General features: G+C 49.3%; 3 protein-coding genes across 9 annotated transcripts in view; all 3 read left to right on the forward strand.

Annotated features, from left to right (window-relative positions):
* The first annotated feature begins 224 nt into the window (after positions 1–224).
* On the forward strand, positions 225–7,807 carry LOC124479655 (prostaglandin E2 receptor EP1 subtype-like). 4 transcript variants are annotated; one of them, XM_047038500.1, is made up of 3 exons: positions 225–360; positions 4,347–5,182; positions 7,541–7,807. In XM_047038500.1, exons 2-3 carry the CDS (start codon positions 4,382–4,384, stop codon positions 7,799–7,801), a joined length of 1,062 nt encoding a protein of 353 aa, XP_046894456.1. In that variant the 5' UTR covers positions 225–360; positions 4,347–4,381; the 3' UTR covers positions 7,802–7,807. The 4 variants fall into 4 exon arrangements, with proteins under 4 accessions (XP_046894456.1, XP_046894457.1, XP_046894455.1 ...); XM_047038501.1 differs by lacking the exon at positions 225–360 and adding an exon at positions 901–1,086; XM_047038499.1 differs by lacking the exon at positions 225–360 and adding an exon at positions 2,004–3,251.
* A 1,247-nt stretch (positions 7,808–9,054) lies between these two features.
* Positions 9,055–24,680, forward strand: ilf3b (interleukin enhancer binding factor 3b). 4 transcript variants are annotated; one of them, XM_047038399.1, is made up of 19 exons: positions 9,055–9,151; positions 11,361–11,447; positions 11,629–11,846; positions 12,460–12,640; positions 12,881–13,028; positions 15,566–15,657; positions 16,951–17,046; positions 17,490–17,601; positions 17,910–18,007; positions 18,213–18,324; positions 18,914–19,027; positions 19,266–19,471; positions 19,994–20,167; positions 20,294–20,428; positions 20,522–20,665; positions 20,837–20,966; positions 21,180–21,227; positions 23,520–23,918; positions 24,148–24,680. In XM_047038399.1, the coding sequence occupies exons 2-19, from the start codon at positions 11,445–11,447 to the stop codon at positions 24,279–24,281; spliced, it is 2,544 nt and encodes an 847-aa protein (XP_046894355.1). In that variant the 5' UTR covers positions 9,055–9,151; positions 11,361–11,444; the 3' UTR covers positions 24,282–24,680. The 4 variants fall into 4 exon arrangements, with proteins under 4 accessions (XP_046894355.1, XP_046894356.1, XP_046894357.1 ...); XM_047038400.1 differs by having other exon boundaries at positions 20,840–20,966; XM_047038401.1 differs by lacking the exon at positions 21,180–21,227.
* Positions 24,681–24,919: 239 nt separating this feature from the next.
* LOC124479603 (protein FAM171A2-like) overlaps positions 24,920–27,820 on the forward strand; it is a 10,399-nt gene continuing 7,498 nt past the window's right edge. Inside the window, exons 1-3 of the mRNA XM_047038418.1 lie at positions 24,920–25,113; positions 25,225–25,544; positions 27,200–27,424. Coding sequence (XP_046894374.1) covers positions 25,448–25,544; positions 27,200–27,424 — 322 coding nt within the window. The 5' untranslated portion in view covers positions 24,920–25,113; positions 25,225–25,447. The remainder of the gene's footprint in view (positions 25,114–25,224; positions 25,545–27,199; positions 27,425–27,820) is intronic.

Below are 27,820 nucleotides of genomic sequence, written 5' to 3' on the forward strand. Positions count from 1 at the left end.
GGAGGAGGAGGGGCAGAGTAAGATGAAGGGGGAGGAGGAGGGGCAGAGTAAGATGAAGGGGGAGGAGGAGGGGCAGAGTAAGATGAAGGGGGAGGAGGGGCAGAGTAAGATGAAGGGGGAGGAGGAGGGGCAGAGTAAGATGAAGGGGGAGGAGGAGGGGCAGAGTAAGATGAAGGGGGAGGAGGGGGAGTAAAGAGAGGAGGAGAAGAGAATAGAGGAAGAGCAGTCCCTGTTCTTGTTACCCTGCTAGTCAAGTCCCTGTCCTTGTCACCCTGCCTCTGTCTCCTTGCTCTGGTGTCCTGCCCTCACACTGTGACAGCTGGGTCCCTGCCAGGTTATTGCTGCCAGATGCTCCTGAAGGTAAGACACGTCCTGCACCAGAGGGGAAGAAGATTGGCAGAGCAATTTAATACTATGTTTATTTTCCCGTAACTCTAACTCTGTCTCTCAAGTTCACCTTCAAAGTTCTCTAAATTAATCCCTTACTCCACTTGGTCCATCATTTCAAAACCTTGCAGCATTTCTTCTACATCTTTTATTTTACTGTTTGAAAGAGTTGTGGCTCCAAATCATTTCTGGATATGTAAAGCTACACACACACGTCATAAAGCATAGTTTAATTTGTATTATCTTGTATTATCTTTCAGGGACAACTGACCAAACGATGAAAACAAATGAGTCAAATGTGTCATACATCTGGAATGGTGTGGTCTGAAGTTAATTAGATTGGAAAAGTTAACATTGGACACACAATCCAAATATGTTGAACTGAATTGTTTTCCTGAGTGCAGTTAAAATCTGTCCTCCATATTGGACTGAGAGCTCTGGTCCTGGCTCCTGGTTCCAGGTTCAGTATATATATATATATACAGTATATATGTATATTTGGGGCATTTCTGGAACCAAAGTAAAGTACAGCCTGCTAGGTGATGACGGGCCTGTTAACAGTGAGGCTCTGCCCAGGCTACCTCTTCTACGTAACGTCAGTCCCGTGTGCCTGCCTAGCCCCTCAGCGGAACATGACGACTCCTTAGTAACGATGCCTGTGCCCTGAAACCAACAACTCACTTATGACAGAGGTTTTGGGTAGGTAACTTAACAACAATGCAGTCTTTGTATTTATTTATTTTGTCCAAATGAGAGGACATCCTGAGCCCTCATAAATGGCCCTGTGTCCTAATGAGCTAATTAAGTTACATAGTAGATGTAGTAGATATAGTATGTATGGTTATATATATACCCATAATAATGAAAAACAAATCAACATATTTTGACATTTATTTTCCTTAAAATATGTTCACAATGTGATTTTTTTAAAGAGAATAGTGTAATATAAAAAATCCCATATGTTGACAGCCCCTCTGGTCAAGCACATACACAAACTACCACAGATGTGATAAAGAGCTATTACATTTAATTAGGAATTTTCATTTCTAGTTAATATCACATATTCAGATTCATGGATGATTAACTAGTGGGCCAGAACTCGTAGTTAGGAGCTGTGTTGTCAGACATCACAGTGTCTAATTAATGGATCCTTTTAGTGGTATTTCATGAGAAGACATTAGTTGTGGTCTATGAAAAGACAAGCAGGGAAATGACTAACGTGTTATTGATCGGAACGCAATGTCTTATATTTAGATTCTTCCCTCAAGCTCAGGCAATCCATCAGAAAACAGGCTGCAAGTAGTTTCATTTGAATAATACCAGAACAAACTTGAGAAGATTTATAGAGAATATAATTGTGCAAGAAGCTTCGGGATGTTCTATAGAACACACTATGACAACACTTTACCACAGCAATCTGCTGACGGTTTACATTACATTCCAGGCCACAAAAAGACTAACTTTTTTGAAAAATACTACACAATAGTGATGCAAACACAAAGATTCGATCAATTGTAAATAATATGTTGCCTATTTAGAGATTCACACAAAAAAAAAACGAGGGAGAGGGGAAGGGGAAGGGGGCTATGGAATAAAAATCAGGTTAAAAGCACAATGGCAAACAATCAAAGCAATACAGACATACAGAAAAAAAAAACACAAAAGCAACAACAACAAAAAACAAGCAGGTTACACAAAGCAGGGCATTAAGAACATAGGGAGTCAGGGGGGATAACAATTTTAAAAGCACAAAGCAAGACAGATATTATTTACAACAACCACAATAAAGACACAGACTGACACTGGCAGGTATGAACAAAGGATACAGGCAGGAGAAAACAAAGCAGGCAACATAAGTATAACAGGAGGACAAACTATAGTTGGCAACAGACAAAGACAAACCATGGGGATGAGTAGACAACAAATAGCCTACGTATTTATCTATAAACATTATATTGTTCTCTCTTTTATATTAATCTGGAAAGCTTCATTGGTTGCCGAGTGCTGTATAAATCAAAAGTAGGCTATTATTACTATAATTAAAAGTGTGCGAAGACCATTTCATAGGCTTAGAGGTAGGCTATACTGTTATAAAAAAAATGTAGCCTCGAGGCACGAAACACGATCATCATAATTTAAACCGGGAAGAAGAAGAATTCAATGAACAGAAACAAGCCCATTCGTATTCATGTGCTTTTTTTACTCATTATTTTGTGGGGCCATGGGAAAACGGCAACAATTCGATTTGGTACACCGTTGTGCTGTTTGGTGGGGAATTATTGCTAGACATGGGCCATAACGTGGGTCATCAAGGGCCATAACGTGGGTCATGGGCCATAACGTTTCTATTGACTTTTTTTTCTATTGACGATTATAAGGGGTTTAATTCACCCTTTCAACTGATCTCACACATCCTCATCCAGTTGCCGGGACTGACGTGACCAACGGAATTTTAGCACACGAGTCGACTGCATCATGATAATAATGCAGAATCTGTCGGAGTCGTGTCTGTCATTCTGTTAGGCATATGCCATGGGAATTCTGTGGTGAAGGGATGTACAGTTCTCACTTAGGTCGCCGTGCGCTCGAATGAACCACTAGAACTCACGAGCTGAGCGTCAACCCCCAGAGACCTCGATCGGTGCGTGTCCACCATACATTTCAGACCTCGGAACAGTTGAAGAAAGAGTCCTTGAGATGTTTGTTTCTTTCTACTCCGACATGCAGAAACCGCGACACTTTCACCTGTCAAGTTACTTTCATTAAGGGATAAGCCTGTTTTGGGGGAATACTTCACTAAACCATGACACTGGTCAGTAGGATTTAAAAGATATTTGTCTCTATGGACTCCAGTGACTCAAAAGGTAATTTTCAGGATTATTGTGATATATGTCATGTTAACCGGGAAGTGTGAAATTAATTATAAATGAATGTATATTATTAGACTATTCAAATATTATAAATAATCCATTCTGAAATTTGAATTGTATTAGCAACACTGAGTTGGCTAGCGTAATGTGTGATATCATATAGCCTAGTCTACTCGTTATTTAATTAGGCTACTTTAAAGTATTTAAAGTATTTCTAATCATTACATTCTCGTTGATTTATGTTCTGGAATCTTAAGTGAATGTGTCAAATCAAATAAACTCAACAAGCTAGTCTGTGTTCTCGATTCTAAAATTCAGAAGGTTGTTTGTTAAAACACCCTTTTTTCTCGAATTTTGAAAAAGTGAATCCAACTTAAACTATAAATCTTTGGCAAAACAATAGAAGGCTAACTACTTTCAGTGAGCATGTTTGATAAGAGATGTGTGTGTGTGTGTGGAGGGGTGAAGGAGGTGAGTTGTAAATAAACAATAAACAAGTAAACACAACGACGATATATTAATTGTGTTTACAGCAACATGCAGTTTACAGCCACGCCTTGCAGTGACTCGTGCGGCTGCAGGTGTGGCGGGAATAACAAAAGGTGTCTGTGTGCTCGAGGTTGGGCTTGCAAGGCGTTCTAGAACTCTCTGCTCAGAGGGGCTGAATGGAACCATTCGGGGGGTTTAAGTTGAAATCTGTAAGGTGTTTTGAAAGGTTCCACTCATAACCCTTAAGGATTTAAATTGTTCTATCCAGAACAGGGTTCTTCTGCATGCCAGCTGCAGGCAGCTTGTAGGAGACAGGTCAGTGTGTGCGTGTGAGGCTTTTGTCCAGAACCTACAACTACCTATATTAGGCTTGATGATGTCTTTAATTGATACGACTTCTAAGGAATATTCTGGAATGTGCACTGCAGTGTTTTCTCAGTCATCAGGGTGGTGGATCAAGTTAAAAGGAGATGGAGATTGTGTATTCTGTTATCCCCATTACTGGTGCTGGATCTCCTACATTGTGCGGAAGCCTTAACCAGACATCTCTCTTCATCTCTCCCTCTTTATCTCTACTTCCCCCCTTATTCCCCTCCTCAGTACCGGCCCCCTAACACAGCCACCTGACTTCAGCGATGCTGGCCATGCAGGACCAGAACTCTTCCACCTCCTCAGTATTGGTGCACCGCAGCAACGCCTCCACGCCCACGCCCAGCCCCAAGGGGTCCTGGATGGTTGTGCTCAACATGACCCTGGGCATGGCCTCCAACATCGTCGCCTTGGTGATTCTGGCCAAGGCGTACGCCCGGCTACGACGGCGCTCCAAGGCCGTCTTCCTGCTATTCGCCAGCTCCCTGGTGACCACGGACTTATTCGGCCACGCCCTCCCGGGGGCCCTGGTCCTCATCCTGCACTCCGCCCCAGTCTTGCCGCATCACCTCGCCCACGCCCACTGCCAGTTCCTGGGGGGCAGCCTTGTGTTCTTCGGCCTATGCCCGCTGTTGCTGGGCTGCTTGATGGCAGCAGAGCGCTGCCTGGGCGTGACCCGGCCCCTGCTCCACACCGCCCTCGTCACCACGCCGCGCGCCAGGCTGGCGCTGGGTCTGGTGTGGCTGCTGGCGCTGGGCGTGGCCCTGCTGCCCTCGCTGGGCTTGGGGGCATACGCCTCCCAGCACCCCGGGACCTGGTGCTTCATCAGGGTGCTGGACCCAGAAGACGCCTCTGACCTTGGCTTCGTGCTGCTGTTCTCCGGGCTGGCGCTGGGCTCCCTGGCACTGGCGCTGGTCTGCAACACGGTCAGCGGGGTGGTGCTGCTGCGGGCCCGCCTACGGAGGAAGGCCTGCCCTAGCCGTGCCGCCAAGTCACATGACATAGAGATGGTGGTGCAGCTGGTGGGCATCATGGTGGTTTCCTGTATCTGCTGGAGCCCCCTGCTGGTGAGGGCTGGGTGATCCGGGGGGAGAGATTCAAGTTTATTGTTTGCCTTTTGTAACAAGCCCAGGTACAGGGACATTGGACTTATTTGTTTTTGCTCCTCCTTACAGATTCCTTGCCGGAAACTGTACTTTCTTAACCTATAATAGATCAGCTAAACCTATGATAAAGTATCCAAACCTATAACAAATGATCAAAACCTAAAAATAGGTCCTAATTTATATGAATTACTATTGTTATCAACAAAGTTGTATCTAGGTTGAATACATCAAGGTTAGGTTTGAAGTTCTTGGGACCCGTAGTAACTTGTCAGTTGCACTAACAGAATCTTAGGTTGTCGAAAAGCTAACCCTCGCTCCTAAAAACAGACCAAATATGCCAATATATATATATACAGAACCGAACGTAGAGCGGGGTCAATTTCATGGCAAGAAGGAATACAAGCCTGCCATTAAATGCACCCCCCTCTATCGTCTGTTCTGTATATCCCAGCATCAAATGATTCTTACTGTACACTGAGGGGACTAATATGAATAACCAGACTAAGTTTCCTAGTACACACAGGATTTTTAAAATGTCAATATCAAGTAAAATACGACATGTGGCTATTAGGTCGATGTGTCTCAGTCAGACATGCAGCTATGAGAATGTATCATGTCATGATAATAATGTATCATGAGAATGTATCATGTTATGATAATAATGTATCATGATAATGTATCATGTCATGATAATAATGTATCATGAGAATGTATCATGTTATGATAATAATGTATCATGATAATGTATCATGTCATGATAATAATGTATCATGAGAATGTATCATGTTATGATAATAATGTATCATGATAATGTATCATGTTATGATAATAATGTCCGGTGATAATAAGAATAGAGAATCGCTCCCACCATGTATGTGGAAGCCCTCAGGCAGTACGTAAAATCCGGTGAATGTCCTAATCCAGTTCTAACCAGGCAGGGAAAGTTTCTCTGGAAGTAACGTCATCTAAGGTCAGCCTGTCTGAGTCATTTAAGCCCTACATGGAGCATTTTACATTTACATTTACATTTATTCATTTAGCAGACGCTTTTATCCAAAGCGACTTCCAAGAGAGAGCTTTACAAAGTGCATAGGTCACTGATAATAACAACAAGATAGCCCCACAGCATTGCGGGTAGTCAAAAACAAGAAGTACATATTGTGAACAACCAAAAAATAGTGCTAAAGGGAAGAAACCATAAGAGCATGTAGTTAAACAAGTTAAAATTACACAACATTAATCTCTAAGTGCAGGTGTACCTGTAGGAAAGCAATAAAAATAGGATTAACTAAAATAGAATACAACAGTTTAAATCAGCTACCACTAACCAACAAGAGCAACAGTCTAAGCAAGAGTCATTGTGATCCTTGAGGAAACTAGCGTTGGGAGCAGAGTGGATATATCCCACATTCTCAGACACGTCATCACTTAGTTTACTATAATAAATAGCAATTATAATTCTGTGGAGCTCTGAGGAAGGTGGACTTTCAGACATTAAAACAGATTTGTATCGACTGCATGACTGTAATAATTACGAATAAACTATGTAATACAAACATACATGGCCGGCCCAAGCCTTTATGGGGCCTTGAGCAAAATTAATTTGGGGGCCCCTCGGCGTCGCTTATCGTTGCCGGTAAAAAAAAAGAATATGTATATTTTTACATAATACATTAAACTGTAATTTCATTTGCTCTTGGGGGCCCTCTGGTAGCCACAGGGGCCCTAAGCAGCCGATTAGTTCGCTTATGCCTTGGGCCGGCCCTGCAAACATAAGTTGTAAAAGGCTTTCAAGTTGACCAAAAGCAACACAATATGAATGAAAAAGTTACACCAAGAAAGAGGACCTCAACTATTTGAACAAGTTGTATAAACTATCAATATGACACACAATATAACCTCTCTGACAGATCACAATCGTCCTCTAGCTATTGCTGTATGAGCGACTGTTTGTGATTTCCAAAATTGATTTGAGTGAATATTTGTTTTAGAATCCCAATGGTCTCCTGACCCGTGTACCTCCTCCTCCCCCTCTCCTCCTCCTCCCCCTCTCCTCCTCCTCCCCCTCTCCTCCTCCTCCACCTCTCCTCCTCCTCCACCACTCATCCTCCTTCCCTCCCCTTCTCCTCCTCTACCTCTCCACTCCTCTTTTCCTCCTCCCCTTCTCCTCTCGCCTCCTCCACTCTCCTCCACTCCTCCTCCCCCTCCTCCTCCTCCTCTCCTCCTCCTCCACTCCTCCTCCCCTTCTCCTCCCTTTCTCCTCCTCCTCCACTCCTCCTCCTCTCCTCTCCTCTCCTCTCCTGATCCTTTCCTCCTCAGATATTTGGACTGATGTCTGTGACAAGCTCCTACGGCCATGGCCATGACGACCAGCAGAAGGGCTACTACCGGGGGCTTCTGGTGACGGGGCTGCGGCTGGCCATCTGGAACCAGATCCTCGACCCCTGGGTCTACATCCTGCTGCGCCGAGCCGTCCTCCGGAGGATCTACCGCATCACCGGCCGCCATGGCAACGCCCTCAGGAGGAGCATCCTGCAGCGCTGGGACGTCAGCTCCTTCTACAACTCAGAGAAGAAGTGAGGGAGGGAGAGGGAGAGGCAGGGAGGGAGGGAGAGGGAGGGAGAGGGGGGGAGGGGGAGGGAGAGGGAGGCAGGGAGGGAGGGAGGGAGAGGGGGAGGGGGAGGGAGGGAGGGGGAGGCAGGGAGGGAGGCAGGGAGTGAGGGAGGGAGGGGGGGAGGGGGAGGGGGGGGGGGGGGAGGGAGGGAGGGAGGACCATCCACAGGCCATCAGACTAAATGCTGTCAGTATGCCAGAAATCTGGACACCAAAATATGTGATATAAACAGTTTATGCCTGTGACAAACATCTCATTTCATAGAGATTCAGTGTTTTGGAAATCATGCAATGCATGTTAAGTGAAAATGCAGCACTGTTTTTGATCAGACCCATCTCCAACATGAAGTCACAGTTAAGATGCTATGTGCTGTCTAGCCAAAGGGAACAGGCTGTGCTCCAATAGAAGATTTAAGACGTAAAAGACTTGAAGGAAGAATGTGTCTGTGTATATAATGTTTCTATTTTCCCCCAATTGTCTGGGGACATTAAGCAATTTGTGTTGTGTTGCCTAAGCTATGGAACTAAACAGTTTTACTAACATATAATGTTAGGAAGTATTAATAACATGGTGTTTGATGAGCAGAAATACATTTAAATGTAAATGTAAATAACATTCGATCCTATAGGAATATTTCAATAAAGGTTGAGTTGCATGGTTAACTTCTCTTATTTCTTATTAATTTGAAGACAACTAGGCCTGTTTGAAGTGGACAGTATGTAGCTCCACCCCTCTGGAGAGCCACCACTGACCAAACCTTCTCAGAAGGGCTTGTTTCACCCCTCTGGAGAGCCACCACTGACCAAACCTTCTCAGAAGGGCTTGTTCTACCCCTCTGGAGAGCCACCACTGACCAAACCTTCTCAGAAGGGCTTGTTTCACCCCTCTGGAGAGCCACCACTGACCAAACCTTCTCAGAAGGGCTTGTTCTACCCCTCTGGAGAGCCACCACTGACCAAACCTTCTCAGAAGGGCTTGTTTCAGGCCATGTCAGGTACACCTGTGTCAGGACAGAAGGTCTACAAACGCATTTTCTCTCACGGATACACAATAAAACAATACACAAATACAATGACGAACTTTCTCAACCAGCTCGCCCGCTGACCAGCTCTAGTTTGTTAAGCTACAGTGACATCTGGCGTCGAGAACTGTAGTTGAGATTAGAGTTCACAAGATTGGTGGCAGCTTTGTTGCCACATGCTGCATCAGCCAATTAGCTTCGCTGTTTTGCAGGGGGCGTGCAGCTTCATGCGCCCAGTCCCAGGCGTAGCAACCTAGCTAGCCTAGCACAGCTAGCGGCAAACACGTCGCTACAGGTAAGGACGTACAATTCTAACATTGCATGTTATCTGGGTTTATTTAGTGAATGTTCTGTGTATTTGCAAGAAAATAATATGAAACATTTATGCAAGATTTAGCTACCACACATAGGCGATACCAGTTGTGATATATTGAGTAGAAATATGTTCCGACCATCCAACATTTCCCGGCCTTTGTTTAGCGAACCTCCAATTAGCTTTAGTAGCTAGCTACCACACGGAGCTGGCTGGCACCGCTAGCTACCACCACCTATCAAAAACGAAGTTGCTAACGGCACAACGTTTGTCCGTTAAAATACGTATTATCGTTAGGCTTTGTCATATTATTGGGTTAACATTAATTGTAGTAGTATGAATAATTTGCTAATACACTTACAGTTGTTACTTTTGCTACTATGTAGCTAATACAATGGCAATGGAACATGTGAACATGCAGAAATGGGGCGGATCGGTCTTAATGCTCGGGGTATTTCAACCAGAGCATCGTTCACCAACAGTTTAGTTAACTAGCGAATTCTATAACAAGAAAAAAACGTTTTGTGTTTTTTCTCAAATGGGAGCGTTTTCCAGAATGTCTCTCTGTCCCTGGCGCGTCTGAATTCAGACATTAAAATGGCGGTGAGAAGGATTGATGTGGCCAGCATCCCCGTGTCAAGATAACAACCTTGGTCCAGTTGGCTTTCGGAAAATGGCGTACCTGCCAACGATACCTAACTTTTACTATAGGCCAACGGGGGTACCGCTAACTAGATGGCGAATAAACAGCCAGTAGTTAGTCAGTGGCCGACAACCTGAGGATAAGTTGACGTACTATTGTTGTCAGGTATGATGTTAACAACCAGGCAACGTTGTTAAATGACGCTGTAGCCGATGTGATGTGCTGTTTTTTTAATTCTCGTGGTCTTTGGTTGAATATACCCTGGCGTACACTCACACGATCATTTGACTTGATCAATTTGGCCTTTGAGCTGGCCTTTGAGCTGGGTTTAGGTGGCCGCTGGTAAATAGCGATGTGTTTTGTGGTGCTATGGGCCAGAGGTACTCTGCTTTCTAATCAAGACCAAACCAAAACGTTTTCTACTTGTGGTTTCTGCGTCCACTAAGCAGTACCGTAGTGTGTTGCTCCCATACTAAGTACTAACCTACTTTATTTCTACTTTCTAAGCAGCCCTGTTTTTAGCACTCCTCCCCGCTTACCTCTAACCAGCTTTGTAAAGACTGACCCCCGATCTCACACCGAGTCACCAGGATTTTATTTCTTTTTTTCACCCAACCCATCCCCATGTTCTACCACTGAGCAATACACGTCCCCATGTTCTACCACTGAGCTATACTGTAATAGAAAATTACTTTCTTTAAGATGTCTGTAATATTCTTTGCCCTAGAAGTTAATAATCTTTACCCTAAGATGGTATTGCTTAAGTTTCCGCTTGCTGACCAATTGTTTATCTAACTTGACTGTTTGACCCTGGTTGTTTTGCAGGGATTTTTCAACACAAGTTCCTCTTTCTTGTCTAGTGTCTTGTCTTGTCTTCCTCTTCTGTTGAACATCTGTATTGTATCTGTTCTACAGTTTCTTTTTTGCCTCCTTGTATACGGTGGAGTTTCTCTTTTGCTAGACATGAACTATTGAACTGATCATGGAACTAACTGGTTAAAACAGTGCTCCGACAATATCATGCTCTCTCATCCAGACATTGTTTTCTGTTTTAGAGCTGCTCCTCCATGCTGCAAGAATAAACAGATAAACATCCATTCTTCTGACCTCAGACTTTATCCCCCAAAGTTCCAACACAATACCCATCCCCATGCTCTACCACTGAGCTATACCCATCCCCATGCTCTACCACTGAGCTATACCCATCCCCATGTTCTACCACTGAGCTATACCCATCCCCATGCTCTACCACTGAGCTATACCCATCCCCATGCTCTACCACTGAGCTATACCCATCCCCATGCTCTACCACTGAGCTATACCCATCCCCATGCTCTACCACTGAGCTATACCCATCCCCATGCTCTACCACTGAGCTATACCCATCCCCATGCTCTACCACTGAGCTATACCCATCCCCATGCTCTACCACTGAGCTATACCCATCCCCATGCTCTACCACTGAGCTATACCCATCCCCATGTTCGACTGCTATACTAAAGGCAGGTCGTAACCCTGGATCCTGCTGTTGCCTCCCTCTCTTTACAGGAACAGGAAGGAGTAACCCAACTGTCTGCTCCAACAGGGAACACCTGGCCTCACAGCACCTGCCCGGCTGCACCACCTCTCACCATGGTAACACAACATCTTAGTAGTGGGACCATAAACCTGAGGCCTTGTAGTGTTCTAAACTGGGAATATGGAAAACATGGTTTTCTGTCTCCACTAAAACGTGTAATTGAAAGTTGTGTGAAGGTTGATGGTAACTGTTGTGATGGTAACTGTTAAGATGGTAACGGGTGCGTCGTGTCCCCAGCCGCCTCCCCTCCGTCACCGCGCTGTGCGGATCTTCATGAACGACGACCGGCACGTGATGGCCAAACACTCGGCCGTCTACCCCACACAGCAGGAGCTGGAGGCTGTGCAGAACATGGTGTCCCACACTGAGCGTGCCCTCAAGGCCGTCTCTGATTGGCTGGATGAGCAAGAGAAGGTGGCGGTGAAGCCTGATCCTGATGGAACAGAGGGGGAGAGGTGAGAAGGGGGAGTCGGGGAGAGGGCAGGGGCGGGAGAGGTGAGGAGGGGGAGTCGGGGAGAGGGCAGGGGCGGTGAGGAGGGGGAGTCGGGGAGAGGGCAGGGGCGGGGGGAGAGGTGAGGAGGGGGAGAGGGCAGGGGCGGGGGGGGGGAGGTGAGGAGGGGGAGTCGGGGAGAGGGCAGGGGCGGTGAGGAGGGGGAGTCGGGGAGAGGGCAGGGGCGGGGGGAGAGGTGAGGAGGGGGAGAGGGCAGGGGCGGGGGAGAGAGGTGAGGAGGGAGAGAGGTGAGGAGGGCAGGGGCGGGGGAGAGAGGTGAGGAGGGGGAGAGAGGTGAGGAGGGGGAGAGGGCAGGGGCGGGGGAGAGAGGTGAGGAGGGGGAGAGGGCAGGGGCGGGGGAGAGAGGTGAGGAGGGGGAGAGGGCAGGGGCTGGGGGGAGAGGTGAGGAGGGGGAGAGGGCAGGGGCGGGGGAGAGAGGAGGTTTAATGACTAACTAGATGTGAAATGTAGTGATTATAACAACCAACCTGTGTGTGTGTGTCTGTATCCCAATGCCTGTGTGTGTGTGTGTGTGTGTGTGTCTGTATCCCTATGCCTGTGTGTGTGTGTGACTCCAGCGAGCACAGGGCCCAGGAGCACGTGACCCGCTCCCTGCGGGGGGTGATGAGGGTGGGACTGGTGGCCAAGGGCCTGCTCCTGAAGGGAGACCTGGACCTGGAGCTGGTGCTGCTGTGTAAGGACAAGCCCACCGCCGGCCTGCTCAACAAGGTGGCCCTCAACCTGGCTGTGCAGCTCAAGGTACCTTCACCCTCTCCTGATAGGCTGGCACTGACCCTGTCTCTCTCCCGATAGGCTGGCACTGACCCTGTCTCTCCCCCGATAGGCTGGCACTGACCCCGTCTCTCTCCCGATAGGCTGGCACTGACCCTGTCTCTCTCCTGATAGGCTGGCACTGACTCTGTCTCTCTCCTGATAGGCTGTCACTGACCCTGTCTCTCTCCTGATAGGCTGGCACTGACCCTGTCTCTCTCCTGATAGGCCATCACCGAGGACAAGTACGTGGTGACCCAGTCGGTGCGAGACGCCACCATCATCATCAAGAGTAGCAAGGAGCCTCCTCTGAGCCTGACCATCCACATGACCTCTCCCCTGGTCCGTGAAGACGCCGAGAAGGCAGCCGCCGGAGGTAGGGGTCCGCTCGGGGGCGAGGGCTCGCTAGCGCCCCCCGCAGGCAGGCAGGCCATACGACAGGCAGGAAGGCAGACGGGGCCAGGCTAGACAGATATTGTTTATTGGGCCTTCAATGGAGCTAGGGGAAATAACCAAGAAGGAGCTGTCATGTAACTGAAAGATGCTATGTTTATAGCTTCCTAGACTCTCGTAGTTCCATGTAATGTGAAGTGCATTTTTGATGGCCCAATATACAGTATAGGAAAGCTAGTTAGCGTGACCAGGCTTGCTCTTCCCTTACGGAGTCAAGACAACAACTACACGAAGGCTTACTGAGAATTAAAAAAAACAAAAAAATAAACAAAACAAAGACCACTTTTTGCATGTGTTGATATACCTCTGATGAACGGTTCGCATTGCAGCAAAAATGAGTAGCGAGGTGTGAGGTGCATTTGATTGGTGTGCGGGCTTCGCCGAGGGGCCCCCGACCATGCAGTTCCTGAGCGTGGAGGCGTGGGGGCTACAGACAACGCCGGGGCAGTTTGACTCTGCATGGCTGAATGTCACGTTCACCCAGACACAGTCAAAACCAAGGGGTCCACACTGACCACAGTCATTACGGTTACCGCGCTCGGCACAGAGGCTGGCGATGTCATTAGGAGGATGGGTGGGGGGGGGCGGCGCCGGATGAGTCGACAGGAAGTGGCCTCTACAAGGGAGAGAGAGAGGGAGAGAGGTGGAGCGAGAGAGAGAGAGGTGGAGAGAGACAGGGGTGGAGAGAGAGAAGGGTGGAGAGAGAGAGGTGGATAGAGAGAGGTGGAGAGAGAGAGGGGTGGGGAGAGAGAGGGGTGGAGAGAGGTGGGGAGAGGGGGTGGAGAGAGAGAGGTGGAGAGAGAGAGGTGGAGAGAGAGAGGAGGTGGAGAGAGAGGTGGAGAGAGAGAGACGGAGCGAGAGTTGAGTAGAGAGTCAACACCATACCCTGCAGGATAGGCAGATCCAGGCCTCAGGCCCGGACCCCCAGCCTTGTCTGCACCCCCTGACCCCATCGAGAGCCCCACTTGGGGGGGTTGTGTTGCAGGCCATCAGTTTTGCTGCAGTGTGGACCAGTTTCTTATTTCTGTGCATATGATTCCTGCTCCCTGTGGTTCCAATTCTTATTCTCTCTGTCAAGCCTTCTAGTTTGTCAATTTTAGGGATGCTGGACCTTTGACCAACTGGCCGCTGTCTGTCTCTGAAGGGGTCACGGAGGGGTCACGGCACCCAGAGAGCAGGCGGGGGAGGGGCGTGTCCTCCATAAGGCAGCTCTGGGCTGCCTGCTACGGAGTCCAGGAGAGAGCAGTAGGAAAGGAGAGAGAGAGAGAGACACCAGGAGAGAGCAGTAGGCAGGGAGAGAGAGAGACACCAGGAGAGAGCAGTAGACAGGGGGAGAGAGAGACACCAGGAGAGAGCAGTAGGCAGGGAGAGAGAGAGAGACACCAGGAGAGAGCAGTAGGCAGGGAGAGAGAGAGACACCAGGAGAGAGCAGTAGACAGGGGGAGAGAGAGACACCAGGAGAGAGCAGTAGACAGGGGGAGAGAGAGACACCAGGAGAGAGCAGTAGGCAGGGAGAGAGAGAGAGACACCAGGAGAGAGCAGTAGACAGGGGGAGAGAGAGACACCAGGAGAGAGCAGTAGGCAGGGAGAGAGAGAGAGACACCAGGAGAGAGCAGCAGGCAGAGAGAGAGGGAGACACCAGGAGAGAGCAGTAGGCAGGGAGAGAGAGACACCAGGAGAGAGCAGCAGGCAGAGAGAGAGGGAGACACCAGGAGAGAGCAGTAGGCAGGCAGAGAGAGAGGGAGACCAGGAGAGAGCAGCAGGCAGAGGAAGGGAGAGCAGGAGAGAGCAGTAGGCAGGGAGAGGAAGGGAGACCAGGAGAGAGCAGTAGGCAGGGAGAGTGAGGAAGACCAGGAGAGAGCAGTAGGCAGGGAGAGAGAGACACCAGGAGAGAGCAGTAGGCAGGGAGAGAGAGACACCAGGAGAGAGCAGTAGGCAGGGAGAGTGAGGAAGACCAGGAGAGAGCAGTAGGCAGGGAGAGAGAGACACCAGGAGAGAGCAGTAGGCAGGGAGAGGAAGGGAGACCAGGAGAGAGCAGTAGGTTGGGAGAGAGAGACACCAGGAGAGAGCAGTAGGCAGGAATAGAGAGGGAGACCAGGAGAAAGATGGACAGGGGTTATGGTATTGAGTCGGAACATAAGGCAGCAGGTAATTATAAAGGGAAAGGTATATAAACAGAAGAGGGGTTATAAAGGAGAAGGTGTACAACCAGAAGACAAGTTATAAAGGAGATGTATAAACAGAAGACAGGTTATAAAGGAGAAGGTGTATAAACAGAAGACAGGTTCTAAATGAGAAGGTGTATAACCAGAAGGTAGCAGGGTATCTCCTAAGGAGGGTCCCCCTCCCCCTAGCCTGTGGAAGGGGAAGGCTGTTCCCCTGGCCAGGTTCCCCTGGCCCTGAGACAGAACCCCCTTGGTCAAACCGTACCTTGTCTTCCTATCCCACCTCGTCCAATAGAAACGCTCTCAGGCAGCGACCCGCCGGATGTTCTGGACAGGCAGAAATGCCTGACTGCACTGGGGTCTCTCCGCCACGCTAAGTGGTTCCAGGTTTGCATCTTGTATTTATTTGTCTTCAGAAAACGTAGTTTTTATGTTTGTTTATTTTCTTAATGCTGCTATTTTCGTTATTGTTTTTTAAAATATATATATATTTGACATTTAATGTTTTTCTTTGGCGCAGTTTCTGTGATAAAAAAAACTGATTGTACGTGTTCTGGTTTTCCTCTCGGCTGTCTAGAAGTCTCACCTCGTCCATTCTGTTTGATGTTCTTTAGTGTTTAAAAAAAGTGTTTCACAAGAAACCTTTGTCATGATCACACTGCAGCGCTGCAGAGTCATGATCACACTGCAGCGCTGCAGTGGAGTGACTAACAGATGTCGTTGCAGTGTCATTATATCTGCTTCTAACCCCGCCCCCAACACCCTCCAGACGCTGCTGCTCTCTGATTGGTCACTGGAAGTAGTGATGTGTGACTAACTATATACAGTGCGTTCACAGGTCTACCTACCAACAATATATCACTAACTCAGTGTGATAGCATCAGTGATTCATGATACACAGCCAGTTATCCTGCACAACCTGAGATACATCATTATCACACATGACCCCTCCTGTGATAACCTCAAAAACTGACTTTACGTATTTGACCTCTAGGGGCAAAAAGAGGTGGGATTTACCACCCAATAATCTAAAATAACACACTTGCTAAGTTTAGTTGGAATCGGGACCAGGATGGATGCATTTAGCCATGCGTGAGTGTTCACCACAGGGGTTTGAAAAGAGCAGTTTCATTCAACTTTAAAGCTAGCTGGGTGGATGCTAGATCTTAACAAAAAAGGTCCCAAAATGTACATCATGAATTTGGTATATTAATAATAATGGCCTACTTAATTGCCAAATTAAGAAAGTTTTATCTTGTGGACAATACTGATTCTGTAAAAGGAGATTCTGGAATCTAGAATCTGGAAAGGGACATTCCGGAACCTAGAATTAGTAAATGTTGATCACCACCACAAGGAAGTCCACCCATCATATCCTGCTCTGCTTCAATAGATGTCGTCTCCAGTGTAAACATTACTGTCCTCCTCCAGAACCGTTGTCCAGCACTATCAGACTTCCAATATTCTCTCACCCCCAGTTCTGCTGCCCAAGTCAACTTAATGACAAAGTCAAGCCAGTAGTGAGTCCAGTAGTGAGTCCAGTAGTGAGTCCAGTAGTGAGTCCAGTAGTGAGTCCAGTAGTGAGTCTTCGTGGCTTTTTGGTGTATCCTAGTTTTCTGTGTGTGTGTAAGAGAGTGTGTGTGTTCTTCCTGACCACGCCCCCTCTGCATGTGTCTGCAGGCGAGGGCCAATGGGCTGCGTTCCTGTGTCATCGTCATCCGCATCCTCAGAGATCTCTGCTCCCGCGTCCCCACCTGGGCCCCGCTCAGAGGCTGGGTGAGGCTCTCCCCCTTCAGCCTCTACCTCACCTCTCACCTCTCTCTTCTCCTTCAGCCTCTACCTCACCTCTCTCTCCCCCTTCAGCCTCTACCTCACCTCTCTCTCCCCCTTCAGCCTCTACCTCACCTCTCACCTCTCTCTTCTCCTTCAGCCTCTACCTCACCTCTCTCTTCTCCTTCAGCCTCTACCTCACCTCTCACCTCTCTCTCCCCCTTCAGCCTCTACCTCACCTCTCTCTTCTCCTTCAGCCTCTACCTCACCTCTCTCTTCTCCTTCAGCCTCTACCTCACCTCTCTCTCCCCCTTCAGCCTCTACCTCACCCCCTCTCACCTCTCTCCCCCTCTCCTGCTGCCTATTTCCCTCTGCCTCAGTTACATAATGGTAGTCTTACTAGGCAAGGTAATGTCCTCATATGACATCATGACTTTCTGTCCTATCAGCCATTGGAGCTGCTGTGTGAGAAGGCCATTGGAACAGGGAATCGACCAATGGGAGCAGGAGAAGCTCTGAGGAGAGTTCTAGAATGTCTTGCTTCTGGGATCCTCATGGCAGGTGAGTCGCTGGCTACAGCTTGGTGTGGTCGCAGGTTCAAATCCCCCTCTACTACTACATGTTGCTTTGAATAAAACTCTGCTGAATGCAATGTTATTATCATCAGGATTATTAATCATGTCCTGCTCAGAACTGGCCTCATTCTAGATGGTTTCTCTCTTTTAATTTGGACTGGATCTAATCTGGACTAGTTATAGTCTGGATTTCCACCTGGTTTCCATCTAGACCATATGAAGTGTTTCTGCCTTCGTAATCCTGTAGCCTGAGGCGTTTTTTCCATTTATCTTCTTCTCTGGTGTCTTTGCCAGACGGCTCTGGAATCTGCGACCCCTGTGAGAAGGAGCTGACTGATGCCATCGCACATCTGGACACCCAACACAGAGAGGACATCACACAGAGCGCACAGGTGTGTGTATGAGAGACGGAGACATACAGAGAGAGAGAGAGACAGAGATTGTGGAGAGAGAAGGGGACCGGAGAGAGAAAGAGTAGTATTTCTTAGAGCTGTAATGAATCTTGTCTGTCTTACACATAACTACCCAGAACACCCCCCTACTGTTGCACGTGTGTTTGTGTGTCAAACCTAAACCTGGCTGTCTTCCGTTTCCCAGCATGCCCTGAGGCTGTCTGCGTTCGGACAGCTGCACAAGGTGCTGGGCATGGACCTCCTCCCTTCCAAGATGCCCCGCAAGCCTCGCGGAGAAGCTCCCATCGATTACACAGGTAGGCCCAGCCCTGATACCTGGGCCCTGGTCCTAGCCCTGATACCTGGGCCCTGGTCCTAGCCCTGATACCTGGTCCTAGTCCTGATACCTGGGCCCTGGTCCTAGCCCTGATACCTGGGCCCTGGTCCTAGCCCTGATACTTGGGCCCTGGTCCCAGTCCTGATACCTGGGCCCTGGTCCTAGCCCTGATACCTGGGCCCTGGTCCTAGCCCTGATACCTGGGCCCTGGTCCCAGTCCTGATACCTGGGCCCTGGTCCCAGTCCTGATACCTGGGCCCTGGTCCTAGCCCTGATACCTGGGCCCTGGTCCCAGTCCTGATACCTGGGCCCTATTCCCAGCCCTGATACCTGGTCCTAGTCCTGATACCTGGGCCCTGGTCCCAGCCCTGATACCTGGTCCTAGTCCTGATACCTGGGCCCTGGTCCCAGCCCTGATACCTGGTCCTAGTCCTGATACCTGGGCCCTGGTCCCAGCCCTGATACCTGGTCCTAGTCCTGATACCTGGGCCCTCGTCCCAGCCCTGATCCTAATAAACATCAAGGTGAAGCAGGCATGGAACCACTCAAGTTGGGGTTGTGTGTTTCAGTCCAAATCCCTCCCAGCACCACCTATGCCCCTCCCATGAAGAGACCGATAGAGGAGGAGGAAGGAGGCGACGACAAGAGTCCAAATAAGAAGAAGAAGAAGCTGCAGAAGAAATGTAATAATACATTATAAAACATTTTATTTGTAATGTGCTACACTTGCACTAAAAGTTTCTTCATCAGAAACCCACTCAGGGGACAGAAAAGACCAGGAGGTTAAAACGTTCTCTCTTCCTCTCTCTCCTCCTCTTCGTACTCTCACCCTCTCTCCTCTTCCCACCTGTCTCGTCTCCTTCTGCCTCCCTCTCCTCTGCCCTCTTCTTCCCCGCCCCTCTCCTCCCCCCCTCCCTCCAGCCCCAGATGAGAAGGCCGACCCCCCCCAGACCATGAACGCTCTGATGCGTCTGAACCAGTTGAAGCCGGGCCTGCAGTACCGGCTGGTGTCCCAGACTGGTCCGGTCCACGTGCCGGTGTTCACCATGGCGGTGGAGGTGGACGGCAAGCCCTTCGAGGCCTCTGGGCCCTCCAAGCGCACCGCCAAGCTGCACGTGGCCGTCAAGGTGACCTTCAACCCCAACACAGCTCACAGGGCTCCTGGTTATGGAGTGGAACTACCAGAAGTCATATGATGAAGTCAAATTGATTTGTTGAGCCCTTTTTACAAGCAATGTCACTTCGGACTGCACCGTAAAACCATAGTAACCTTAACACATGTTTATGTATTAAATTCACTTGTTTATTAGTAGCAGCAACTAAACACAGAACATTATCAATGGTCCTTTTGTATTTATTAAGATGTGTTTACATCCAAAGCAATGTAGTGCACATTGTAATTACAGGGGGAGACATGGGAAGGGCATCACTAGAAATATGGACATTTATTTAGTGGAGCCTTTGTGGTCATCAATCAGCAGTCATCAGTCATTAAAACGGACCTTAAACAATCACAACTGTAAATTCCACAATGTTCTGGAGACTGCTCCCACCATCCATAAAGTTATGGATATTTTATTGTGGGTGTGATTTCCAAGTGGCTTAGTAGTGTATCTAACCTGCCAATCGTCGATGTGGTCCAATCCCAGGTGCTGCAGGACATGGGCCTGCCCACAGGGGTGGAGTTAAAGACGTCAGAGCCGGTGAAGGAGGAAGTGGAGCCGGCGGTGGAGGAAGTGAAGCCTTGTGCCCCGCCCACTCCGGAGACAGAGGTCCCCCCCGCCACAGCACCCGCCAAAACAGAAGCTACAGACACTGCAGAGGTACACAGACACATCTCAGATCCCGCCCCCGTCTAACCCCGCCCCCGTCTAACCCCGCCCCCGTCTAACCCCGCCCCCGTCTAACCCCGCCCCCGTCTAACCCCGCCCCTGTGTGTGACCCTGCAGAGCGCACGCCAGGGCCCTATCCTGACCAAGCATGGGAAGAACCCCGTGATGGAGCTGAACGAGAAGAGGCGTGGCCTGAAGTACGAGCTCATCTCAGAGACGGGAGGCAGCCACGACAAACGCTTTGTCATGGAGGTGTGTGTGTGTGTCTGAGCCTGTGTGGTTGTGATCAGGTGATGGTGTGGGAGTGATTTTCTAAGTGTGTGTGTGTGTATGTCTATGATCCAGGTGGAGGTGGATGAGCAAAAGTTCCAAGGTACAGGGTCCAATAAGAAGGTGGCCAAGGCCTACGCTGCCCTGGCTGCACTGGAGAGCCTATTCCCAGAGGGCGCCGTGGTCGAGCCAGCCAAGAAGAAGAAGGGACCCCCCATGGTTAGTTCTCCAGCCTCCTGTCTTCCTCTCTAGTTAGTCCTCCAGCCTCCTGTCTTCTTCTCTAGTTAGTCCTCCAGCCTCCTGTCTTCTTCTCTAGTTAGTCCTCCAGCCTCCTGTCTTCCTCTCTAGTTTGTCCTAGTATTGACGTGTGTGTGTATTCACGTGTCCCAGCAGCACCAGTCCGGCTTCAGTCCGATTGGGGCTCCTCCGGGAGAGCCTGCAACTAGCCCTCGAGGCCGGGGGCGAGGCCGGGGGCGGGGCCGGGGGAGGGGCTTCAACAATGGAGGAGGCTACGGTCAAGGTGAGAGGCCAGCTTTGATCTGTATTTTATTACTAAATATTAATTAAATTTGTATTTAAATAGGTGTATCTATTGACTACATCCATCCACATTACAACCAGTAGAAACAATTACCACCTGAGTTTTCAGCAGAACCATGTCACTAATATCAGCGCTTGTTAAAGGCGTGATATGCACGGGTGTGTGTCCTGATCGCTCGCTCTCAACCCACAGGTGGCTTTGGTACTTTTGGTTTTGGGAACAACGGCAGCTCTGGATACAGTGAGTGCTCCTTTCTAGCTATGCTGCACCCTGGAAATACATTCTCACAGAACTTTACAGTGTAAACTCTGTAAACCTGGTCAGAACTTTACAGTGTAAACTCTGTAAAGCTGGTCAGAACTTTACAGTGTAAACTCTGTAAAGCTGGTCTGAACTTTACAGTGTGAACTCTGTAAAGCTGGTCAGAACTTTACAGTGTAAACTCTGTAAAACACTGGGTAGCTCCTCAGAGCACGCTGTGATTGTAGAACAAGAGAAGACATATTTATCCTGCACAGGCGTTTACGTCTGAGTGAATATACTGATCCAGTCTGGCGTCGGCCAGACGACCTAGGTTACCTTGGCAACCCGCTGAGGGCTCTTGATACTTTAAGGTTTTTGATGATTTTACATTTCTCTGCTTTAAGCCACAGGGCTTGATCTGTGACCTTTTAACCTTTGACCTTGTCCTAGCCCCCCCCCCCCCCCCCCCCCCCCCCCGTCTCCACACCTTCACTGAGGACAGACCCACCCAGAGTGGACAGGAGCAGAGAAATATAAAAGTCCAATCTGCAGAAAGAATGCTGTTTATAGACAACACAATTTGACTAATGGAATCTATGCTAAGTGCCAAAACAAAAGGGTATTCCTAAAAAAGGAGAGAAATCTAATTGTATCTTTTCCTTCTCTGCTCTGTTTTACTCTGTAGGTGACTTTGTCTCAGACTGCCACAACCAATTTGGGACATAAATCGTCCCGATCGCCCCTAACCCCCACTGCCCCTAACCCGCCCCCCCCCCCCCCCCCCCCCCCAGCTTAAAAACACTGTACAGAAAGAGGACACAGTGCTTCACTGTGTATTCCTTCCTGCAACACAAACTGCTGTCCTGCTGAGCCCCCCTACCCCCCTACCCCCCTCTCCTTCCTGCCACCCCCCCCTCACCTGTAGCCCCCCAGAGACACCTGCCCCTGGGGCCTCCTCCTACCTGCCTACCAGGAACACACGGACACCTTGATCTGCCTATACCCGCCCACCCACTTCCTGTTACTATTCCGCCTTGTGGCACCTGAATGGAGAAGTTGTCTGTTGTGATTGGACAGGTGTAATGCTGCTTGCTGGGGTGACACCACCCCCCCTCTCTCTCCTCCCCCCAACTCATCTGCAAGCTGCTCTCTGACTCTGATTTTCTTGTCAGGCTGTGATGCTGTGTTTTAAATCAAACCACTTCCAATCAGTGTTTTAACAACTGTTCTGCTCCTGGTTCTTGCTGAACTTGTTTAGCTTGACTGAAAATCTTTTTTGTTGACTGAAATATTTGCCATGAAATTCTTGTTATTACGTTTGTATAATGGACACAACATGATATGACGCAGGCTCCTGTTTCTATGGTAGCTAACGCTAGTTAGATAGCACTCAGATATGTTGCCTCTGTGATGACATCATGAGTATGATTATGAAGGAAACTTTTTAATAAATTTTAACACAAATAAATAAAGGTGATCCTCCAAAAACACTAAATGTAATTTAAGTGGAAATGTCTGCATCATGAGCTGGTTATCAACCGAGTAGTCCGGCTGTGGATGATGTCCGGCTGTGGATGATGTCCGGCTGTGGATGACGTCCGGCTGTGGATGATGTCCGGCTGTGGATGACGTCCGGCTGTGGATGACGTCCGGCTGTGGATGACGTCCGGCTGTGGATGACGTCCGGCTGTGGATGACGTCCGGCTGTGGATGACGTCCGGCTGTGGATGTCGTCCGGCTGTGGATGACGTCCGGCTGTGGATGACGTCCGGCTGTGGATGTCGTCCGGCTGTGGATGACGTCCGGCTGTGGATGACGTCCGGCTGTGGATGACGTCCGGCTGTGGATGACGTCCGGCTGTGGATGTCGTCCGGCTGTGGATGACGTCCGGCTGTGGATGACGTCCGGCTGTGGATGACGTCCGGCTGTGGATGACGTCCGGCTGTGGATGTCGTCCGGCTGTGGATGTCGTCCGGCTGTGGATGACGTCCGGCTGTGGATGACGTCCGGCTGTGGATGACGTCCGGCTGTGGATGACGTCCGGCTGTGGATGTCGTCCGGCTGTGGATGTCGTCCGGCTGTGGATGTCGTCCGGCTGTGGATGTCGTCCGGCTGTGGATGTCGTTCGGCTGTGGATGATGTCCGGCTGTGGATGATGTCCGGCTGTGGATGACGTCCGGCTGTGGATGACGTCCGGCTGTGGATGACGTCCGGCTGTGGATGACGTCCGGCTGTGGATGACGTCTGGTTGTGGATATCTTGTAGCTGACTCCTGCTGCTCTCTCCTAGACTACTACAACAACGGAGGGGGCGGGGCCTTGGGCCCAGGGGGAGGAGCCTCCACCAGCCCTGCCGGTCCTTCTCCCGCCTCCTACGGCTCATACTACCAGAACGACGGGGGCTACGCCACGCCCCCCTCCACCCCCAAACCCCCCACCAAGAAGCCCCCCATGCACCAGGGAGCCAAAGCGCCCTTCGCCAGCGGCCCCGGGTTGAGCCCTGGGCCAGCTGGGGGCTACCAGGCCGCCCCTGCCCCCGGCCAGAGCCCCTACAACCCATACAGCTACGGCCCAGGGAAGAAGAGCTTCAGCCAGAGCCAGGCCGGCGCGGGGGGGTACCCCTACTCCACAGCCTACCCCAGCCAGGTGACGGGCGGGGCCGGAGGGGGGCAGGACTACAGTTACGAAGGTGAGGCCCGCCCGCTCTCTATAGACACTCGCCCTTTTGAAACAGTCCACCTGTCTCTGGAGCTGCCCCCCTCCATAGACTAATAACTCCCCCATCTCAGGTCTGCCTCTCTCCCTCCCTAGTGGGAGTGATGCCTAATCTCTAGTTCTTGCTGTAACGGTAGTGGGACAGTGAGCCAGTACTGATGCTTCCTGATGGTCCGTTGTTGTCTGACCCTGTGTTTGTGCAGGTTACGGCAGCCAGCCCAACTACAGCTCCCCTGCTGGTGGAAGCCAGGGCTACACAGCCCCCTCAGCACCCTACCACAGCCCTGCAGGCTACGGCCGGGGGGGCGACCCCTCAATGAACTACCAGTACAGATAGACTCCCCACAGCCCCCACCAGGCCTCTCCAAAGAAGCAGAGACCGGGCACGACCCCTCCTCGTCCTCCTGCATCCTGCCGGCTCTGACCTGTAGACTGGACGAAACTCCGCCCTGACCACTCCTGATCTGGTCGCTGGAGTCGTGCATTTTATGTTGGTGTTGTTTTGGCTCCTCCGGGCCCCTCGTCCCTCAACAAGCTGCCAGAACTGTTGTGACCACTTGTAGCTTTTCACAGAGCGTTGTTTTGGTAAAGTTGTTTTTTTGTTGTCCTTTAACAGTACAATAGGCTCAGAAGTACTTGCTTGTTTTTTGATTCTATTTTAATTTTTATGATCGGTCTATTCAGCTGGACAAAGTATTGTAGATTAAAGTTCTTAAAGTTCTATTTCACATTCAAATGCTTTTGTTGTTGACTCATTCTGTGTCCGTGGGAGTCAGGGTGAGAGGCAGAGTGGGAGTCAGGGTGGGAGTCAGGGTGTGAGGCAGGGTGTGAGGCAGGGTGTGAGGCAGGGTGAGAGGCAGGGTGAGAGGCAGGGTGAGAGGCAGGGTGAGAGGCAGGGTGAGAGGCAGGGTGAGAGGCAGGGTGAGAGGCAGGGTGACGCATCACCTCAACCAGCCTGTACACACACACGCAGGCTCGTGTCCAGCTGCCTGGCAGCTCTCCTGGGCTGGTCTGTAGGCAACTGATTGCCATCCTGTTTGATTCTCCTCCTCTCATCCTGATTTACTCCTAGGCTCAGGATGCTGTGGCTGCAGAGGGAGTTGAGCTACACTGAGCTGCATGTTGGGAGTTCAGCTACTTAAAAATAAAAATTACATTGACATTCATAGGTGAATTTAAAACCAACAAATTCGGTGGTGTTTACATGAAGTATTCAAGCCTTTAAAAAATTAAGACATGTCACTGATTTGCTTCCATTATAATGCTTTCTAATAATACAGGAGTTGGGTCACTTCACTTCCAGTAGGGGGCGATCACGGACGGACACATCGCGATCTTCCCTTCAACCGAAGACAATGGATCTGGGAGTTTGGAAGAGCGCGGGGAGGGGAAGGGAGTTGGCATCTGAAGCCAAGCCGTGAGACCCGGGAGGAGAAATCAGTTCTAGCCTGGTAACCAACATGAAGGAATGTCCTCACTAGCGTCGGGGATGTCGCTGTGAGAATGCGTGCGACACGGATCTACAGCCCTTTGCTCCTCTCTCTCCTTTCCTGTCTTTGGGAAGGATTCTCTAATTCTGTTCCGGACAGCGAGTCTCATGGTGAGTTCTTGGGAGGGAAAGTGTCCTATAGGAGGAAGGAAACGGTGAAGGAGTGAAGGTAACATTTTAAACGCATAACGTGTTGTGACTGGGCGCTGTCGTGTCGTCCGTCTAACGTTGACATGGGAAGAAATTTCATACGAGTCTGTTATGTAATAGATGCGTTTATGCGTTCGAGCGAATACTAGTTTGTCGGGGCTACTTTACATTCATGGCACTCGGGGGTTAGCTCAAACAGTCGAGAGACAAAAGAGCTAGTGAGAAAGCTGAACCTTCATCGGACTTCAGAGAGTGTAGTGGTTGCAGGTTGTGTGTGTGTGCGTGTTTGTGAAAGCTCTCAGAATCCGTTATATTAATCCTGTCTTGATATGCGGACTGCGCTGTCACACCGATGACGAGATGCCGGCGCAGCTGAAAGTTGTGTCCCGTGTCGTCAGCCGATCCCCTTAGTGCAGACATTCCTGCACGGTGTCTGCAGAGCGGCCGGACCGACACCCCGGTCGACCGACAATGCTAGCCTTGCTGTTATCGCAAACACGCGATGCTTCTGTCGTCCTTGGTGGATATATTTGATAGCTTTAATCATGGATTGCGTCGTTAACCAGTGGTCTATGCTGTCAAACGACTGGAAATTAGTAACAAATTACAATAGCCTAAATGGTACTGCTGTCCACATTGTAGGCCCTAAAGTAAATGTGAAGTATTCCGATATTTAAGAATACATTGATTACAATATCAGAATAAAATGTAGGTGTTATTATGGTACCATAAACTCTTGGTATGGAATGTTGATCAAATCAACAGGATAAACTGTTAAACTTGTATAGTGAAAACTGTGGGCTTTTGACGTTACTTTTCTACCGCATCTTAAATTAATATTATTTTACTGAAACATGTTTAATGTTTACATTTTACGTAACAAACGTATCCGTGGGTAAAATAACATTATGCTATAAGGAAAATGTTGTTATCCTCATGCATCGATAACTCAGTTTTTCAGATGACTATAAGATCCTTGACAATTGTGATTTCATTAGAAAGTCCAGGATGTCCTCAACTCAACAAAATAAGTAAATAAAAAAGGAAGTACGACGGCGAAGTTGTGAAGTTGTTATGGCGCAAGAACAGCTGGGTGTCCGTGTTTTCATTAGGCCTAATGTGGGGCGTGTGAGAGAACCGAGAGAAAATGTTTAACTGAAACATTTCAAAAAAGTTCAGCTACTCTCGAGGCCCCGGGCGACTTCGACAAAGTGCGCCCCAGACGAACTCAGGATACGTGCGGCAGCTATCTTGCATATTGGGAGCCTACTGCACATAGGTGAAGTATTACGGCTTCCAGTGTTAGGATGTGCGGATCCAGACATTTTCACCTGGGGTGGCAGGAAGTAGATGTAGGGAGGCGTGGGGGGACAGTGTGACCCGATGCCATCAATTATTATAACAGTGTTTAAATAATGCCAATAATAAGAATATACTTAAATAAAAAGTACTAGAATATAAAAGGAAATATAGGCCTACATGTTGCATGTGGACATTGGGGGTGTGGCAAATCTTTTTTACTGGGGGGTTGCTGCCACCTTTTGGATACTCCAGTGGATGTGCAGGCAGGCTAACCGCTAACTGCTAGCCATGGCCCTGACTCTGTGTTCCCGCAGTGACGCTCCGAGTGCAGGTGTTTGACAACAGCGACCTCTCTCCGCTGTCCGGGGCTGCAGCCCTCGTCTCTGGGAACGTCTCCACCCTCGCCTCCGGCATCGCCGGCAACGATGGGGTCGTCACAGTTACCTTCCCCTACTGTCCCGGGACCTGGGTTATTGTCATGGCGACCAAACAGGGTTTTGTCACCAACTCCGCTCCCTGGCACGCCAGCCGTATCCCCTGTAAGTTTGACTTTTGATATCCTGGTGTTCACTATCCTCTCCTCCAGTTATCTCTCCATAGTGTTCACTATCCTCTCCTCCAGTTATCTCTCCATAGTGTTCACTATCCTCTCCTCCAGTTATCTCTCCATAGTGTTCACTATCTTCTCCTCCAGTTATCTCTCCATAGTGTTCACTATCCTCTCCTCCAGTTATCTCTCCAACCATAGTGTTCACTATCCTCTCCTCCAGTTATCTCTCCATAGTGTTCACTATCCTCTCCTCCAGTTATCTCTCCATAGTGTTCACTATCCTCTCCTCCAGTTATCTCTCCCACCATAGTGTTCACTATCCTCTCCTCCAGTTATCTCTCCCACCATAGTGTTCACTATCCTCTCCTCCAGCTATCTCTCCATA

Source organism: Hypomesus transpacificus, chromosome 17 (genome assembly GCF_021917145.1).
Source record: "Hypomesus transpacificus isolate Combined female chromosome 17, fHypTra1, whole genome shotgun sequence".
Classification (NCBI taxonomy): Eukaryota; Metazoa; Chordata; class Actinopteri; order Osmeriformes; family Osmeridae; genus Hypomesus; species Hypomesus transpacificus.